Source organism: Anguilla rostrata, chromosome 3 (genome assembly GCF_018555375.3).
Source record: "Anguilla rostrata isolate EN2019 chromosome 3, ASM1855537v3, whole genome shotgun sequence".
Classification (NCBI taxonomy): Eukaryota; Metazoa; Chordata; class Actinopteri; order Anguilliformes; family Anguillidae; genus Anguilla; species Anguilla rostrata.
In genome coordinates, this window is record NC_057935.1 from 25,428,322 (window position 1) to 25,446,279 (window position 17,958).

Genomic DNA, 17,958 nt, shown 5'->3' on the forward strand with positions numbered 1-17,958 from the left:
TAATGTATTAAAACATCTAAATGAAACATGTTCTGACGTAAGATGTTATTTTTGAGCAGAACTCTCCCGGGTTTGGATCGCAGTCATATTCCCTCTCCGTCAGCCTATAAAATCGCATATCTCTTCGAATACAAAACGGACCTACAGGCCCGCGATTAGCCTGCTCGCGAGAGTAGGCAATAAAACCCAATCAACGACAAGTGCGCGTTGTATGCGAGGAGAAAAACAATTTAAATTCTCATAGCTGATAGGTTGAGATTACTTCACGTGACAAGGGTAAAGTTTACTGCGGGAATGTTTGATCTATCTTGGTGGTCCAGAGTGCTGAAACTACTACTACTAGCTTGTAACTAAAACTTATAATTAAATGTATTCATTATTAAAGTTAATTTAAACATGTCATCGGTTAATATAATTTTTAAACATCAATTTCTATTTTTTTTTTTTTTTTGGCCTGATGCAATAAATTGTGGAGAAAGTGAAGTATAAAGTAGCTAGTTAACGTTGACTAACTCACTTAAACGAATGTCTTGCAAAAGTAACACATTTAAAGCAATCAGGCAATCCAAAGGGAACATTTCAGAGCACGTTTCCTATGGAATGGCCTATTTGTCTTGGTACCCTGGGGCAAATCAGATAGCTTGCTTGCTAGTTTGCTGCAGCCATACCAGACCACCCACTAGCAGCGTTGTTGAGATGGGGGAACTCGCCAGCTAGGAGGGAGAACTGAGAGGGAGACGGACTAAGAGAGTCGGACGCCATTGTTGCCAGGAACTGCCTGTCTTGATTTAAATCAGCCGATTAAGTAGGGAGTTTGGAGTACAGGAACAAAATAAATGTATATTTTAATAGCACCGACCCACTAAGGAATTTTAGCCTGTTTGTTTGAATCTTGTTCGGGAGGAGATGCAAGTTTGCAACAGCGCGTACGAGGTGAGTGAACTGGTGAAGGAGGAAAGAGGATGGTTATCGTGCGGACAAAGAAGGGAAAGTTTTTGCTAGTGATCCACTTTCTCGTCGTGAACTAATACATGTGGGGACTTAAATCAGGCTGGATACGTTTACAAGTACATAAAGTTGCATACATAACCATAACTTTTCCCGAGCGAAATTTAACACTGACCGTTGCATAACTGGAGTGTATTTATTGTGTGGAAACCCGCACGTTAACATTGCATGTTTGTTCACATAAGACTCAAGTCAGATTAATGTAATTTTCACAGAAAAATGTTCTGCAATCTGAGAATTAAAACACGAACTGACTGCATGTTTTTATTGTATTTTATGGAATTCGCTTTACTATTTTACATGACATTTTAGCATAGGCTATCGTAAACTAAATAATGGAAAGTACACGAAACGTGTTTATATTGGTTGTAAACATTCAAATATCGAGGGTATGAGATTTTCATATACCGTAACTGTAATACTCCAGTGCATAGCCACTTTTTTAAATGGGAAGGTTCTCTCTGTTTCGTTTATTTGTATCGGTTTCAAAGGAATCGGTTGGCTAGACTTCAGGAAATCCCCGGGCCATTAAAGGAATGAGGCCCAGCAATATTTTGGGAGAACTATGGGGTAAAACATAGAATCGACTTCCAAATATAGCAGCTGCCAATTTGTGAAGTCCTTAGGGCAAGAATGCCCTGACGCCAAACTACATAGGAATTCCATTAACAATGTGTACACACATAGGCTAGTTTCACTTCTAAATGAATAAAATCACGTTAAAACTTGTGAACACCTTAATGACTCCACAACATAAGCTATGAGTTTTGTGGTCAAATAATTTTTAAATAATTGCTATTGAACCGTTGGCTGTTAAAATTTTAAAATGCATATCAAACCTGTGGACAGCTGTATGCCTCTACGTATGTATATGGGAAATTCACAGGCTTTACTAGTCAAGCTGCATTTTATTCAGTAGCAGTTGAGTTACACCTGTAACTGATGTGATACACGCTTGTATAAATTCCTGATTTTGTGAACTGAGAGCATTGACTTTTTTCCTCCACTCTTTATCCTCTGGGGTTCATTGGAGGGATCATAATCTCAGAAATTATTTAAATGACACTAGTGTGAAACCAATTGCATTTGCAAGGATTAATTAGAAAAAATCGTACTATAGTTAAAATAATGTCTATTACATTGATACTTCATTTACTTATGAACAAATGTTACAAAGACTGATTTAAATCATCAGCAGTCTGTATACAGGAAGTGGTTTTCCATAATTTGCCCTTTAACCTCAAAGCAGGCAATGTTACGTTGTGACTGAGGAAGACTTTACTAACAGATCTGATGACACTGATGAACAATCCTAAAATAAAGAAACTTGGCATTTTTCTTTCTTTTGAAATCTTAAATCTTGGGAGGACTAAAGAAACCTGGCTATGAAACATGACTGCATTGTATTCCATTGGAGAATTTCAGGCAAACTCGGTAATGGAAGATATTAGGTCAGCAAGTATGGCTCTCAGTATTAGCCATTACCCAAAGGTCTGCTAACATACCTTCAGTTTTCCCCTACGTTTCTCTGCATATTGCAAGCAGGTGTGCTAATGGAACACCCTGGTCAGTGTGTAGGTAGGAATAGTGATATCAGGATAAGGCAGTTGCGATACCATCTTACCTGTAGAAAATAGGGAGGAGCTCCACCAATAACAGAGTGCATTGTCACAACCAACAATACCCATGTTGTTCAGTCAGTCAGTTTCTGTCTACTTCCTGGTAATTTCTACAGGTATTCTGGAGGTATAGCCAGAAAATGTATCATGCTTTTTCAGTAAAATATATCTTTGAACAAGGCAACTCGCTTGGATTACTTCATTAAAATGGCCGGTTGTATAAATGGATTTTATGTAAAAATTGTAAGTTGTTAAGTTGCTTTTGGATAAAGGCATTTGCTAAATGTGTAAAAATCTAAAAAGGAGCTCCTAAAGTGATATCACAGCTTTCTTATTACTGTTTTATCAGTGACATGAGAGTGAGTGTTCGTGCCCTCCATCCCTGCCAGATGCCCAGTATGAGCCCCCGGTTCCGGCGTTCCGGTTACCCACAATGAACGGCAGCAGGAATGGGACGTCAGTGGGGAACGTCACAGCGGGTGTCGCCGATGACGACGGAGCGGCTGCCGCCGCGGTGGTGGAGTCGGTCTTCATCGTGGCCATCGCCCTCCTCGTCTGCTTGGGCAACCTGCTCATCGTGGTGACCCTGTACAAGAAGCCCTACCTGCTGACGCCCAGCAACAAGTTCGTCTTCAGCCTGACGCTGTCCAACCTCCTGCTCTCGGTGCTGGTCCTGCCCTTTGTGGCCGCCAGCTCGGTCCGGCGCGAGTGGATGTTCGGGGTCGTGTGGTGCAACTTCACCGCCTTGCTCTACCTGCTCATCAGCTCGGCCAGCATGCTCACCCTGGGGGCCATTGCCATAGACAGGTACGGCGCAGGTCGTAGCATTCCTCTTCAGCCTGCGTCTCCCCACCCCCAAAGCACCTCTATCCAGTGTCATAAGTTCAGGTTTTTCTGCTGCTGTGTGATGTTTTTCTATATTCACATATGATCGTCGTTAAGGATTTTTGATGATGTCTTGGTTCTAGATCATTATAGTTACATTATAGTTAACTTCCACGTAGGGCTGTAGTGATTATGCACATAAAACTGCTGGTTTGGAAATGTGGATAGTCAGGTCTGGCGCTGTTTTTCCTTGAGTTGTCAATGGAAATTGTTTTTAACCACTGATGCACGATGGGGTGTTTTTGTGCTTATTTAATAACATTTCTTTTAGTTTTTCTTCATTTAAATGAAATAACCTTTTACATTCTGGATGTGTATCCTAGCCTTCTACAGCATGAGTCACAACAACCTCCTTACTACCAGTATATTGCTTACCTGGTTCTTGCCATTTGTCTCGTATGGGGTAGGCTATTTGAAACATTTTTTGGAGCTCACTGAGAGCTTGTCACAATCTAATGACCACAAAACATTTTTTACCTTATGTGAATCGCATTTTCCACAGATATTGATGCAAAACAGCCTGTCTTCATTGCATGATACATTGACGAAAAGAGTTCACACCCATATTCGGTTTATCTGCATTGATCCTTCTCCTGAACTTTTATCAAATAAAATATAATATAAATATTTTAAAAAAAATTATTTTCCCCCAATAAGCTTTGCAGCAGATTCTGGCCTAGAACCCCGCCAGAGCAAGCCAAGGGCAACAGTTGCAGGGAAAATCTCCCTTGGTGGAACAATTGAAAGAAACCTTGGGAGGAGCCAGACTCAAAATGTATTTTCCTTCTTGTATTATTCTTGTGCAGCATCTTTGTTCTTCTCAGCGGCAACTGAACTGTTCATTATTTTTAAAATGGCCTCATCCACCTGGGATCAAACTCATGATTCATATTCATTATTTGCAACTAATAACATAGAAGGTTGTGCACCTGTGGTAGTGAATGTAAGCTATTGTTTGCCAAACACTTTACAGACTGAGAACGCAGTCTGCTTAAAAAAGCTAGATTTCCCCACATTTGTGAGCAAACTGTAGTCTTCCCTTTGGAAGTGCTGGTTTGCTTCTTAACTGCCAGAATGATTGGCAGCCGTTGGTTAATTCTGTGGCTGTGTATTAGACCACATGTCTAGGTGAGGTGAACACCATTGCTGTACATGTGTGTATGTTTGGGCAAGTTGTCTGTGGCAGTTGGTTCCCAAACTTTCTGAGCTGGCAACCGACTTCATTAACAAATTATGCATTTTCTCAGACCCACCCTAATGCACATTCAAATGTTGTGTTAAAACTTGAATTAAAAACATAGTAATAAACAAATATGCAGTATTTATAGTGTTAGGAAACTGCATGTAAACCCACTGCATGTTAGCCACTGTTGAAAAGCCTGACGTCAGTTGTGTGTTTGGGCAGGTACTACGCCGTGCTGTACCCCATGGTCTACCCCATGAAGATCACGGGGAACCGGGCGGCGGTGGCCATCGTCTACGTGTGGCTGCACTCCCTGGTGGGCTGCCTGCCGCCGCTCTTCGGCTGGTCCGCCTTCGAGTTTGACCGCTTCAAGTGGACGTGCACGGCCGCCTGGCACCGCGAGGCCAGCTACACGGCCTTCTGGGTGGCCTGGTGCAGCCTGCTGCCCTTTGCCGCCATGCTGGTCTGCTACGGCGTCATCTTCCGGGTGGCGCGGGTCAAGGCCCGCAAGGTCCACTGCGGCACGGTGGTGGCCCAGGAGGAGCCGGGCGGGGCCCAGAAGAACGGGCGGAAGAACTCCAACACCTCCACCTCCTCCAACAGCAGCAGGAAGAGCCTGGTGTACTCGGGCAGCCAGTGCAAGGCCTTCGTCACCATCCTGGTGGTCCTGGGGACGTTCCTGGTGACGTGGGGCCCCTACGTGGCCGTGATCAGCTCCGAGGCCCTGTGGGGGAAGGGCAGCGTCTCGCCCCGCCTGGAGACCCTGGTGACCTGGCTGTCGTTCACCAGCGCCATCTGTCACCCGCTCATATACGGGCTGTGGAACAAGACGGTGCGGAAGGAGCTCCTCGGCATGTGCTTCGGGGACCGCTACTACCGGGAGTCCTTCGTAACCCGGCACAGGACGTCCCGACTGTTCAGCATATCCAACCGCATCACGGGTGAGAGGGTCGGGCCAGTGCATGTCTGTATCGTGGTCAGGGGGTCTACAGCAGGGTTGGGGTCAATTTTATTTTCAGTTGACTGAATTCATTCAATTCATTAATATATAAATTCCAGTAATGTTCTATATGGGATTTTTCAATTGATGAATGTGTTAAATTCCTGAATTGACTGAGTTGAACCTGAACGGACCCCGATCCTGATCTGTTTAGCAGTACCTGCACTGCAGTCAGTGTGTTTATTAAAGCCGCTGTCTCTGCATGGCAGTGTTTATATGTAGTATGTTTACAGCTGCACCAGGGTATCTGCGTGTGCTGCACATTGGCTTATTAAAGCCAATGTGTCCGCACCATTTGAAGCAGTGATGTCCTCCTGCTATTCTCCTCAAGCTCTCGGTGTTATTCTCAGCCTTGAGCGAAGTCATTTTCTCTTCTACCAACTTTTTTTCACATCACAGAGACGGGTGTGAATTTGACTCTTCTCCCATCTGCTCAGGCATAATGGCTGGGTAATTGTAGAGCCTGAAGGGAACGGTCTCAGACAGACAACGCTAGCAGGGAAGACCGTAATTTAAACGGCACAGAATAAATGCTTGTTTTTCTGCAAAAATAAAGCGGTCAACCTGTGGGAATATAAGTTTAGGGAACCCTCTGGAGTTTCTTAAATAACGTTTGTGGTCTGTAGCGAGACTTCCGACAAGGCGGTTTTTTTTGCTTGCTTTTACCAGCAAGGGTCCTCTCAGCCAGCTGCTGAATCGAAGCCATTTGGGAATCCTTGCCCTCAGAAGTCTGCACTTCCAGGGGGAACCACATCAAAGGAATGTGGATGAATGGCATTTTTGTGTCGGCCATATAAAAGCCTAGCCTATGCGAAGCTTGGAAAGCAAAAATGTTCCTCGGGCCCAAAAAAAAAGCGAGCAAACAAAAGCCCCCAGTGACAAGCATGTAGCATTCCTGAGAGCAGAAGGCAGCCGTCGCCCTGTCTTCACATTCATTTTCTTGTTCCTGCATTAAATTTAAAAAAATGAAATTTAAAATAAGTGATTGGTTTGTCTGGGTGAAGCCAAACCAATTTGCTGTGTCGACATTCAAAACGCCACATGTTGACCTACTTTTCCCTCATCCCGTCATTCAGTCCAGTCTTTTAAGTCCGGCCATTGTGCTGAAAGGATTTGGGCAGTTTCGCCATTTGTTCTGAGCTCCATTGAAATAGTTTTTTTTTTTTGCTGAATGAGTCCTCTGCAGATGCTGACGATGTCGAACAGAGACGCGTTTGAAAAACACATTAGGTCATCATTTGGCGATAACATGTGCTGTGGCCTACGTTGCAGTGGGGGTGGGAAGCAATGTGATTTAAACTATATAGCCTATTTTATTATTTTTTTATGGGAAAAGTTACTTTTTTACCATTATGAGTGACTGACTGTGTTGTTTAGGGTTGGACTATTTCACTATGAAATATTTCATTTTTTGTACAGTAGGCCTTTATGTCCATTTCAATTTTCAGTTCTTATGGAAAAAAGATCCAGTTTTTATGGAAACTGTGCGACCCTGTAGCTGCGGTATACAATTTGCAGCAGTTGAGGAGTCAAATTAAAAAGGTTTAATATAGTTATATGGATATATTTTCCTATATTTAGTTAGCTATATAAATAGATTTTGTTATAACTAGCTAGCTATAGGCCTATGCATAGATGTTGTCATAACTAGCTAGCTGTATGGGTAGATTTTTGCTATCACAAGCCTGCCATTTGGATAGATTTTGATATAGATAGCTTACTATGTGGCTAGATTTAGATATAGCTAGCTTACTGTATGGATATATTTTGATCAGGAAAATAGATGGAACTAAAAAGAAAGGAGCCTGTTGTTGCAGTATGTAATTTCGAATGGAATGTGTAGCCCACACCTGGGTATAGCCTGTGCCAGGGAATACCCAAGTCAAGTACAAATCTTTTCTGTTTGCCACAGTGCGAATGTCATAGGAAAATGTTGCCACTGAGTGTTGCCATAAAACTGTCATGCAGACATATGTGCAGTGGCTTCATTTTGTTAAAGAAAAGACCCATTGCACTTATGTAAGGTAAAAAAGGCTGTGCAGTCAGTTATGGACAGCTAATGGAACCATTAATGGTATGATAGTGTCAAAATCTGGATACCACCCAGCTTTAGTGTTGTCTGACTGACTGTTATTCTGCAGACTGGGGTATAGCTGTCTGGCTGATGGACTGTGTTATGTTATTAGGCATGTTATCAGGGACTGATCGTGTTGTCTTGCAGGTCTGGTTATAGCTGTTTCTGGCTGAGTGTGTTATGTTTTGTATCTGACTGTGTGTTGCGTTATATGGCTGAATGTGTTTGTTGTGTTTGTTACCTGACGTTGTGTTATACTGCAGATCTGAGTATAGCTCTCAGTGTGAGCGAGTGTGTCCTGTTGTGTGGCTGACTCATGTCATCCTGTAGCTCTGGAAATGTCACCACACCTGATGGAAAATGCTGCCATATGTCTGACTGACTGATTGTGTTGTTTTGCAGGTCTGGGTATTGCTGCTTTTTGCTGAGTGTGTTGTGCTATGTGGCTGACTGTGTGATTAGTTATGTAGCTGATTCTGTGTGATGTGTTATGTGGCCGATTCTGTGCGTTATGTGGTTGACCGTATGTTGTGTTATGTGGCTAAATGTGTATTGTGTTACCTGGGTTACTGTGCCTGTATTGTAATGTAACTGAGTGTTTTCTGTCACGTGGCTGACTGTCATATCATCCTGCAGATCTGGGTATGTCTCCACACCTGACGGCGATGCTGGCTGGTGGAGGCCAGCTCTTAGGCCACAGCAGCAGCACTGGAGACACCGGCTTCAGCTTCTCACAGGACTCTGGTGGGTTCATGCACTGACTGACTGACTGACTAACTGCTCACAGGACTCTGGTGGGTTCTTGCACTGATTAACTGACTGACTTCCTGCATTCCTTCCTTCATTCTTTCCTTTCTGCCTTCTTAGATTACATTTTTTTTTTGGTGATGGATTTGAAAATTCTGGAAAAAGTGAAATGAAAAATAATGTTAAGGGAGATTAATTCCAAAATGAGCTTTTGTTTCTTTCTTTTCAAGCCGCTCTGTTGCCGAACAGCCTTTGTAGACTTTAACTGCATATTGCGTCTCCATCTTTGGAGCCTAGCTGCGTCATATTAGTCTCAGCTTCTCTTCAGTTTCTCATCCAAGCTTCTAAAATCTCTCAGGCGTCTTGGTGAATTGAGGAGAATACGCAAAAACATCACCTATTTAGAAAACGTGTTTGTACCTTGTGCAACATCGTACCACTGACATACCTGTAGCATTGCAACATCGTAAGCAACATCCTGCCTTGCCTAATCTATCTAGAAAGGTCATGTCATGTGTAAACACTCAACACAAGATCTTTCCATATAGGAGAATTGTATGTGACCAGGGAAAACCATCACCTAACCTGGCTGATTGAGCCAAGTAATGTTTTTGGTTCCATGTGTGAAAAGGGCTTATGCTTTCACAATCAGGTCACTTGTCACTAATATTGTGATTTCTAAAGCATTAAACTATACTCGTCCAACTACTTGGAATTCAAAGGTAATAATAAAAAAGAAGAAAGTCCGTCATAAAATGCTTTTTAAAGATTTGTTTGAAGTTTGTGTGTGCAGAATTGAGCTATTAAACCAAGTCCCCACTGGTCAGTGACCTCTGACCCCTGTACCTGAGCCCTCAGAGGTTAGAGGAGCCTTTTCGCAGATAGACAGGGGCAGCTGCATTCTGCTCGTCATCTTTATAAGCATCCGTGAGACACACGTCTCAACTTGCCTGAAGTGATTTGTCAAGAGCCCGGTGCCTCTGTGTATAGTCTACATACTACTGAAAGGGTAGGAGAGGAGAGGGTGAGAGGCATACTTGTGTTTTTTCAAGTTGTGTTACTGCAGCCCTGGAGAGCTTTTATTTTTGCAGGTATTTGTGTCCACTGAGTTGCCCTGGTTAGGTAAGCTGATTAGCTGCATACCTCAGTGCTGGTTCACTTGCAGATTACAGCACAATAAAATGTTTATTTGGGGGGCATTAAGAACCTAACTGCAATAATAAAACTTTAATTGCGTTGTATAGTTGAACAATTTGCACAGAAATGCTTATGTATTTTTTGGCTGGTGATAATGAAAACGACAAGAGTGTGGTAAATGTAATGCCATGCTTGACACAATGAAGCTTCTAAGACCAAACATGCCTGATGACGTCTGCCACTTCCAGGTCTTGTGTTACGAAAAAGTAGGCTGTATGTACATCAACCATGCTCGTGGCTACGTCTCATTATCTTTACGATTACAAAATGAATTATCTGCAGGCCACGCATGCGGTACTTTGTACTCTGTGAATCTCACTCTGTAATTTGACATGTCAATACCATGTTCCTATCTTTTAAACTTTATCTTGAAAGGCGCATCCGTTTTGTGTTTCCCTAGCCTCTAGCTCTTGCAGTTCACTTCAAGGTCTCTGCCTATCATGACTTCAGATGCTGGTGAAACTATTTATGTGAATTATATTAACATGCCAATTTGTAAGACTGGTTTTGCTAGACAAAAAATTAATTTGAAAATTGATTAGCAAAGTTTCAAAGGAGTTGCTATAGTGGGTTAAATTTCTACTTCTACAACAAACACGAGCAACAGCATACGGAGTGATTGAACTAAGAATTCTTTTTTGAGCGCAGCGCAAAATCCAGGAAAAATGATTAGCCCTCCTTTCTCAACCCCCACCTCAGTCCTTGCTTTGTAAACGTGTGTCGCTGTGTATGTGTATTGATAGAAAAGAGCTCGATGTAGGCTGACAACAGGAAAAACCCCTAAGCCCGGAAGCAGTCACCCGCACCAGTGGCAGCCAGCCTGGATTCTTTGTGCACAGGTCATGTTTTGGCAGGGTGCGATTAGTAGGGCGTGTTACGAGGAACGTGCGCAGGGGCCTCATTGTTGATATGTAAATGTCAGAGGGAGAACAACATGGGCTCTCTGTCCCCTTGCCTCTAATCTTCCTTGCCGTTTGGCCGAGTCACTGTAACCTTCTGCCAAAGACTGAAAACGCAACGACTAGCGCTGCTTCCTGGTTCAACTAACACTGACCTCTGCGCATCTGTGCTGGGGCAACTAGCTATAACTGCATTCTTCATCTAACACCCTATCCTCAAACCCATCTAATACTTAAAGTACTACTTCCTCAACCCCCCCACTGCATCAACCTTAGTGCCTAACTTTATTGTTTATGTCCTGTTCTACTATCAGTAGCTACACTTATCGCTTACCATCAGCTCTTCTTGTTGTGTAACATTTATGTATTCACTTCTACTGACTGACTATATGTGTAATGTTTGAGTTCTCCAGTGCAACACTCCGTGAGGGCAGGGTCCTGAGGGCTTTGTCGATGTTTTTTTTTGCAGGAACAGATGTCATGCTTCTGGAGAATTTTTCCTCTGACAACTCCCACACCCCCCACTACAGCCTCTTGTCCGGCAAGAGGAGGAGCTCAGTCACCTTTGAGGACCAGGTGGACCAGCATTCCAAAGGTACCCGCTAACTGTGCAGGGTCAGACCTTTGTGGGAAACGCAAGCGTTAAGAGAGCTTATACTTGCTGTCTGATGAATTTTAGGCAGATTACTAAGCAGAATGCTGAGTTTTTTTCCCCTCAGTAGTGTAATATCATTGTGCAGCGACATTATCTTTCGAGTAGCTGTATATACATTGAGCTCCCTAATGTTTGGAACAAAGATGTTTTTTTTCTTGATTAGGTTCTGTAATCCTCTATTTTAGATTTGTAATAAATTCATGTGTGGTTGAAGTGCACATTCTGAACTTTTATTAAAGGATGCTTTTATACATTTTGGTTTCACCATGTTGAAATGACAGCCATTTTTATACATGGTACTCCATTTCAAAGCATCATTATGGAGCTTACTGTATGAACAGATTTTATAGCATTTATTCACAATTTTGAAGTGTCAGTTTTTATATTGGGTCTGAGCTGGTTTCCTTCTCGATTCACAAAACATGCAAGCTCTTGACTCTGTAAGCTCCAGAGGCGTGACTTAAGACACCTTGCCTCGGTCAATCACAGCTAACAAAACTTTGAATTGGTATTTATGATCCATATCTGAATGTATTTTTTTTTTTTTTTAGAAAATTGTAGTGCCTCTACAATCCAAGTGAAGGCGGAGATCCACAAGTCTCTGGACAGCTACGCATCTTGCTTGGCCAAGGCCATTGAGAGCGATGTCAAAGTTCAGCTCTTTGGGGAGGAGGTCCTGTCCGGGGCCTTATTTTCAGCAAGGACCACTTTGGGAATCACGGGGGCCTCCTTCAGGGGACCCCGATACCTGGACGGCCAGAGACTGAGACTGGAGAGCATCGATGAAGGAATAGTCAACGATGACAAGGACGAGGAAGAGGACGAAGAAATTGAAGAAATTTGTGCCTAGTCTTTGTGTGTTTGCGTCCGTGTGCGTGTGCATGTGTGATAAGTCGTTTCTTTGGACTTATTCTTCCATCGGGGTGTCTTTGGAAGCTTGAGTTAAGTCTGTAATGCAGAACAATATGCAGTGAGGGTTAGTACCCTCAAGTATTTCAGGTGAGAAAGGTGAGCTTTGGCTGAACTGTAACAGCCAGGATCATGAACTCTACACAGAACTAATGTGTGGATTGTGCGATTGCTCATAATCCAGATCAAGGTATTCCAAATGGCATTCCACTGTGTTACGTGGAATGCTGTGTGCCATCGTCTTCTAGCCTGTGTTTGTGAGGCAAAGCACGATGTGAATGTCATGGTTTTGAAACATAGGACCAAGCATACATGTTTATCCATGTTACTGATTGGGAGGGGATGTTTTCCCCGTTTGTGCATTGTTATGATTGCACTCCAGTCTGTAGGATCTAGTTTTACATTTTTATTTTTATGGTAACCTTGAGGAAAAAAAATGCATACTGAGTACTCTACTCCTTCCAGAAAGTTGGCTGACTATTTCCAAGAGGATCAGCTGGATTTGAACCCACCGCCTGATCGTTGACTGTGACGGCCAAAGTGATTGCGAAATGGCAAATCCGGGGTGCAAAATACAATACTTGAGTTTTATTTGCTATTATAAGAGCATGGTACTGCATTGCATATTGTGAAAAGACAGACATTGCATGTCTACAGTAATGTAGGTAGTGAAACTGTATTCAAATTTTGTTACTGCTGTTCAGGACAAAGTTTTTGATGTAAGGATTTTCACTGAAACGTTTTGTATTAAAACATTTTAGGTACCGGTGACCTGTGCAGAAGTGCCTTATGCAGTGTTTCTCTCACACACACACCCCTGTTGTACCTATAAGTACAGTTCTTCCTAGTATTGTCCAACTTCTAATATTATCCTACATTCCACTGAAACCAAAAATTATACCTGTATTTCAGAAACCACCAAACAATCCAAATACTTGGAAAAAAATGAATCACTCAATCCTTTTATTCCTCCATATAATCATGTTTTTTTGAACTCATACAGCGCTTTGGCAAGGAGTGAGGGTGGCAGTGCAGTGTAATGGTTAGGGAACAGGCAACTCTGAGGTTGCAAGCCCATTCCCTTGAGCAAGGTACTTAATCTGAATTAAGTAAAATATCCAGCTGAATAAATTAACTGTATGTGTAGTGTAAGTTTCTTATTTGATAAACAGTTGACAAATGGCAATGTTGCCAATTTAAAGGTGAAGGTCAAAGAGGATGCAAATAAAACCATTTTCTGAAATCTGGGTAAAGGTAAAGCGTTACAAAAAGTCAGTTAGAAAACATTTCAAGTATTTGCACTGACAGAAACCCATCCATTGCTTTTTAAACATACTTTGTGAAAAAGAAGACAAGTAATTTTAACGACAAAATAGTTTACTTAAAGCTGTGTGGAAAAACCTGTATGTTTACAATCATAACTTCATGTGTGTAGACATGAGTTTTACATGGAAAAAAAAAACACACACCTCAACACTGATCCAGTTAAAAACATTTGCTCTTGAAAACAGAATATTGCACATAACATCCTCAAGCATCATTCATTCCATATATTTTATATTGCCTTGATTGCATTTACACTTATTAGTCCCAAAGGCAGTTTATTGCAAACAATAGAATTTTTAAAAAAAGAAAAATTGCACTCATGGTAAGATATGGGGAAAAAAGTGACTTAGACCAAAATAAATAAAAAGACGAGACTGCTGGCTACTGCTCGTCCTCGTTCTCCTGTCCGGAACCTTCCGAGCGATCATCCAATCGATCTGCAACGGGAAAAGGGAGGGCGGGGGTAAGCAGCCCTTAAAGCTAAAGGCAGGAGCTCCGTTGAATCAACTTATCAATCAGGACGCTTTCAGCACAAACATTGCAGAATCTCTCAAGGTTCTCTCAGGGTGAACTGCTGGTCACGTTGCCTGTTAAAGGGTCACTGAACCAGTAAAGCTTGGGAGCTTTGGGAGGCTTACACAGTCCAGGATGAATCAAAGTCCAGTGAATTACTGCAAATCGCCAGCAACTGCTGAAGCGGCACTTCTCAGTAAACGACTGGAATTCAACGCAAGGTGAGCTACTTCAGTGGCTCCCAAACCTTCTGAGCCCGTAAACCACTTAATGAGAAACTACTTTTTCATGTGTCTGTGTAAGCCCCAATTAAACATTAAAAATATATATTTTACAAAATATTTCTCTGTATGTATTAAAAGTACATTAATTTGAGGTGTGTGAACAGCAGTGGAAAGTGCATGGTCTAAAGTAGAGAACGTTCTTTTTTAAGCGTGCGTTTAACAACCCAAAAGTGTGTTCTGACCCAAAGTTCCACGAACAGTGAGCTGAGTGAGCTTTTTCTCAGAAAGACAGACGCTGTGCTGTGTTGCTGCCTCTGATGCAGAAACGTCTTGAGCTCGTGACACGCATACCTTCACTCCCGACAGTTGTCTCTACAATAGAGCTCTTGTACCGCGCGATTCAACGCTGGGCAACGTCTCAAGGAAGTTATTTTGGCTGAGGTAAGTTGACCGAGTGACCCCCGTCGGACAGGACGAGACCGAACCTGTCTGTACTCGTTCTCAAACAGGAGATCCCTTGTCGTGTGCAGCACACGAAGCTCCCGATGTGGGCATTTAAAAAAAAAAAGATTTTCCTGGAATGACTGTTAATGTGCCTGGCAAGGAAGAGAGAGAGCGGGTGGGAGGGGCTAAGGGTATGCTGACCTGCCCTGATGTGGTTAAGTGAGGCCAGCATTCGCAGCATGAAGGAAGCAGGGACCGTGATTGTGTTCCTGGTTTCCTCTAACATCAGCTCATTACGTGTGATCACCTGAGAGAGAGAGAGAGAGAGGAAAAATATCTGTAATATTTGCTTTAACATTAGTCTCATAAAGTAAGCTGTACAAAAAATAATTTGTTTGAATACATGGAAATAAAATGATAAATTCATTGGCAAATATTTTAATGTATAAAAACCACGGAAATTACAAGTGGTTTGTGAGCGCTTTTGAAAATGCAGTTGTCCCAAAATCTGTCAAAAGGGCAACTGAAGTACGGGATGTAGAAAAATGTCCCAGGCAGGGCACCGTACCTCTTCAGCAAGCACTCTATTAAACGATGGCGATTGCTCCAGCGGGGACCAGATCTTGATATTGTAGTCTATTCCAGAAGAAGCAAGAACTGGAATGAAGCCAAAAATGATATCACGGTGAAAATGGACTCTTACTACTTCATTGTCTGTTTAACATCACAGCATTCACTTGAACAGAATTACTACTCCACTACAAACTACAGTACATTGACAATGTATGCACAGTATCATGGACTGATGCCGGCTAACTGGAGCTCCCTTTTGTAAGATTACAAGGAGACATATTGAGGCTCAAAGGGGAAGTTCACCCTATAGGCAATCTTTGACATTATACTTATCTGTCGACTTATAATATGGTCAAAACAGGACAAAATTAGTATTTATATCTATGATATTTACAACACAACAAATTTCTAGATATCCATTTCCCTTCCTGGAAACATCTACCCAGATGACAGGGCAGCCACACCCACTCAGTGTAGTAGTGATGCATAACCAAGTCAAAGAAGTGCTTTTGGATACAAGACGCGGTAATGTATTTAGAGAGATTTTGTGGATGCAGGTTTTGGCCAGCACCACACCAGCTCATTCTGGATAAGATTAGACACCCCTGTCAACATAAAAAATATGAAAAGTACATTTTTTAATCTTCCAACAGTACAGGAGTCGACAAAAAGTTTAAATTGGGGTGATGTTCTCCTTTATGGTATGAAGCGGTGCATTGTGGGAGCACTCACTGGGATCGTACGGGTGGGGCTGCAGACAGTTGACCACGTGGTTGTCAGCCTCCAGGAGCATCAGGTGTTCAGCCGTGCGCCGATCCCATATGAAGATGTGCCCGCAGTCCGAGCCGCTCAGGACAAAGTTGTCCCCCCAAAAACAGGACTCCTTAATCTACGACACAGAAAATTAAGAGGGTCGCATATACACCACTTAAGGAAACCACTCCTACTCTTCTGCAACACCACCGCAAAGAAGGACCTGAAACCGACCTTGAAATCAATGGTAATGTAAAATCTGATGAACACCTTTCCAAAATATGGACTTGACAACATGTGGAACAGGAAGACAAACAGTGATCATAACCTCCAAGGTTATTACACTAAAAACACACACTGAGTTTAAAATGTTTAGACAAACACACTTTTCTGTACTCCACAGTTTTAGATTTGTAATCAAACAATTACAGCACCTAATTCATGCTCTTAGAGTGTGAAGGTTTAAATCTTAAGCACTCTGCCCAGTGGTGAGTACATGCTGTTTAAAGTACAGTAGACATATACAGGGCTGTAGCAGTTGTCAAAGGTCTATGCTGATACACCTTGATAGGGAGCAGGCTGATGTTAGCATTAGGGCCAACCAATTTCCTGTCATTTCAATGAATATGTAGCTTTTTGTGATTAATTTCCTTAGTTTGCACACCGAATACCATATGATATTCAAAACATTATCTAAAATGCTTGTTCTTCACAAGGACATGCTTCTACGTAACACAAAACACAATGGAAAACTCACAGTAACGAATACCATAATTAACACTTAGGTGTATGCTTTCCAGAAGCTATTACCTGAAGATTTCATCCATCCAGATTGTAAAAACTGGGATAATGTTACATGGTAACAATACGGTAGCAACATAAGCAGTTGTAGTGTTATTATGGAGGTATTTTTTATAGCAAATGTCATCTGAAGAATGGATTCACAAATCTGCAAATGGTTTCACAAATCTGAAGAATGGATTCGCAAATCTGTAAATGGTTTCACAAATCTGTAAATGGTTTCTTTCAACAGATTTGTGAAATCATTTACAAATTGAAATTGGTTTTGAAACGGAGGAGATATCGAGGTCCAAAAAGCACAGCTATGAATTGGAGAGCTGACCAAACCCAACATACACTGAGCACTACCACACTACCGTGTAATAAACATTAGCAAACAAATAGGGGAAGAAGCAGTGTGCTCGCCATGTTATGAATAAATGTAAATGGATTTAATTATTTACTTAGTTATAAGTGAATGATGCAATTATGCACTGTAAACGTGCACTGTAATGAGGAAGTAGCGAGTACAACGTACCATTGTCCTGGAGTTACGGTGGCCCTTGTAAGCCATTTTGATGGAGGGTCTGCGGATGTTCTGGGTCTCACTCTCCTCCATCTCCCTCCTTTCCTTTCTCCGGCGAAAAAGCTCCTGTATCCGAGCCGCTGCGGAGCGCCTGTGGGGGAGGGGGGGGGGGGGGGGGTTGCACATTTAGGTAAGGACCCCCATGTGTATTGAGTGCAGTAGTCCTCCTGGTCTAGAAAGCTGCAAGGACTACTAGTATTTGTTTTCACCTCAAACCCAAGAAAGCTCGAACCACTGGAAAATATGATCAGTATATTTCACAACGAGTGCATGGTCTTGGACTTGAAAGATAAATAGCAGAAATGTTTTTGCCGAATTAAATAACAGAAGGCAAGATATATGAAAGTGTCATGACATCAAAATGAAACATGCAGATAAAACTCATCATAAAGCCTGGCCTTGTGGACAGAAAACAAAACGCATTCATGTCTGAACAATAGCTCAGATCTAGTTTATTTGAGTGGAAACATGCCAGCCCATAAACAGCATGCAAAAAGACCAATCCACTATGAATACACACAGTAAACACTGCCACTCGTCCAATTAAACAGAAATTCAGCATGCAGATGCTTCGGCCTGGCGG

The 17,958-nt window shown here is 42.3% G+C and overlaps 2 protein-coding genes across 5 annotated transcripts in view; one reads left to right on the top strand and one right to left on the bottom strand.

Annotated features, from left to right (window-relative positions):
• Positions 1-313: 313 nt before the first annotated feature.
• On the top strand, positions 314-12,945 carry gpr161a (G protein-coupled receptor 161a). Of its 2 annotated transcripts, none has more exons than XM_064326905.1 (6): positions 314-933; positions 2,977-3,434; positions 4,918-5,636; positions 8,406-8,513; positions 11,082-11,207; positions 11,819-12,945. In XM_064326905.1, exons 2-6 carry the CDS (start codon positions 3,061-3,063, stop codon positions 12,115-12,117), a joined length of 1,626 nt encoding a protein of 541 aa, XP_064182975.1. In that variant the 5' UTR covers positions 314-933; positions 2,977-3,060; the 3' UTR covers positions 12,118-12,945. The 2 variants fall into 2 exon arrangements, with proteins under 2 accessions (XP_064182975.1, XP_064182974.1); XM_064326904.1 differs by having other exon boundaries at positions 315-933; positions 3,017-3,434.
• Positions 12,946-13,122: 177 nt separating this feature from the next.
• Positions 13,123-17,958, bottom strand: part of LOC135250538 (DDB1- and CUL4-associated factor 6-like) — a 38,691-nt gene continuing 33,855 nt past the window's right edge. For all 3 annotated transcript variants that reach the window (XM_064326902.1, XM_064326901.1, XM_064326903.1), the window contains 5 exons: positions 17,328-17,466; positions 15,989-16,145; positions 15,252-15,340; positions 14,885-14,990; positions 13,123-13,939 (listed from right to left, as the gene is read on the bottom strand). In XM_064326902.1, coding sequence (XP_064182972.1) covers positions 13,884-13,939; positions 14,885-14,990; positions 15,252-15,340; positions 15,989-16,145; positions 17,328-17,466 — 547 coding nt within the window. In that variant the 3' untranslated portion in view covers positions 13,123-13,883. The remainder of the gene's footprint in view (positions 13,940-14,884; positions 14,991-15,251; positions 15,341-15,988; positions 16,146-17,327; positions 17,467-17,958) is intronic.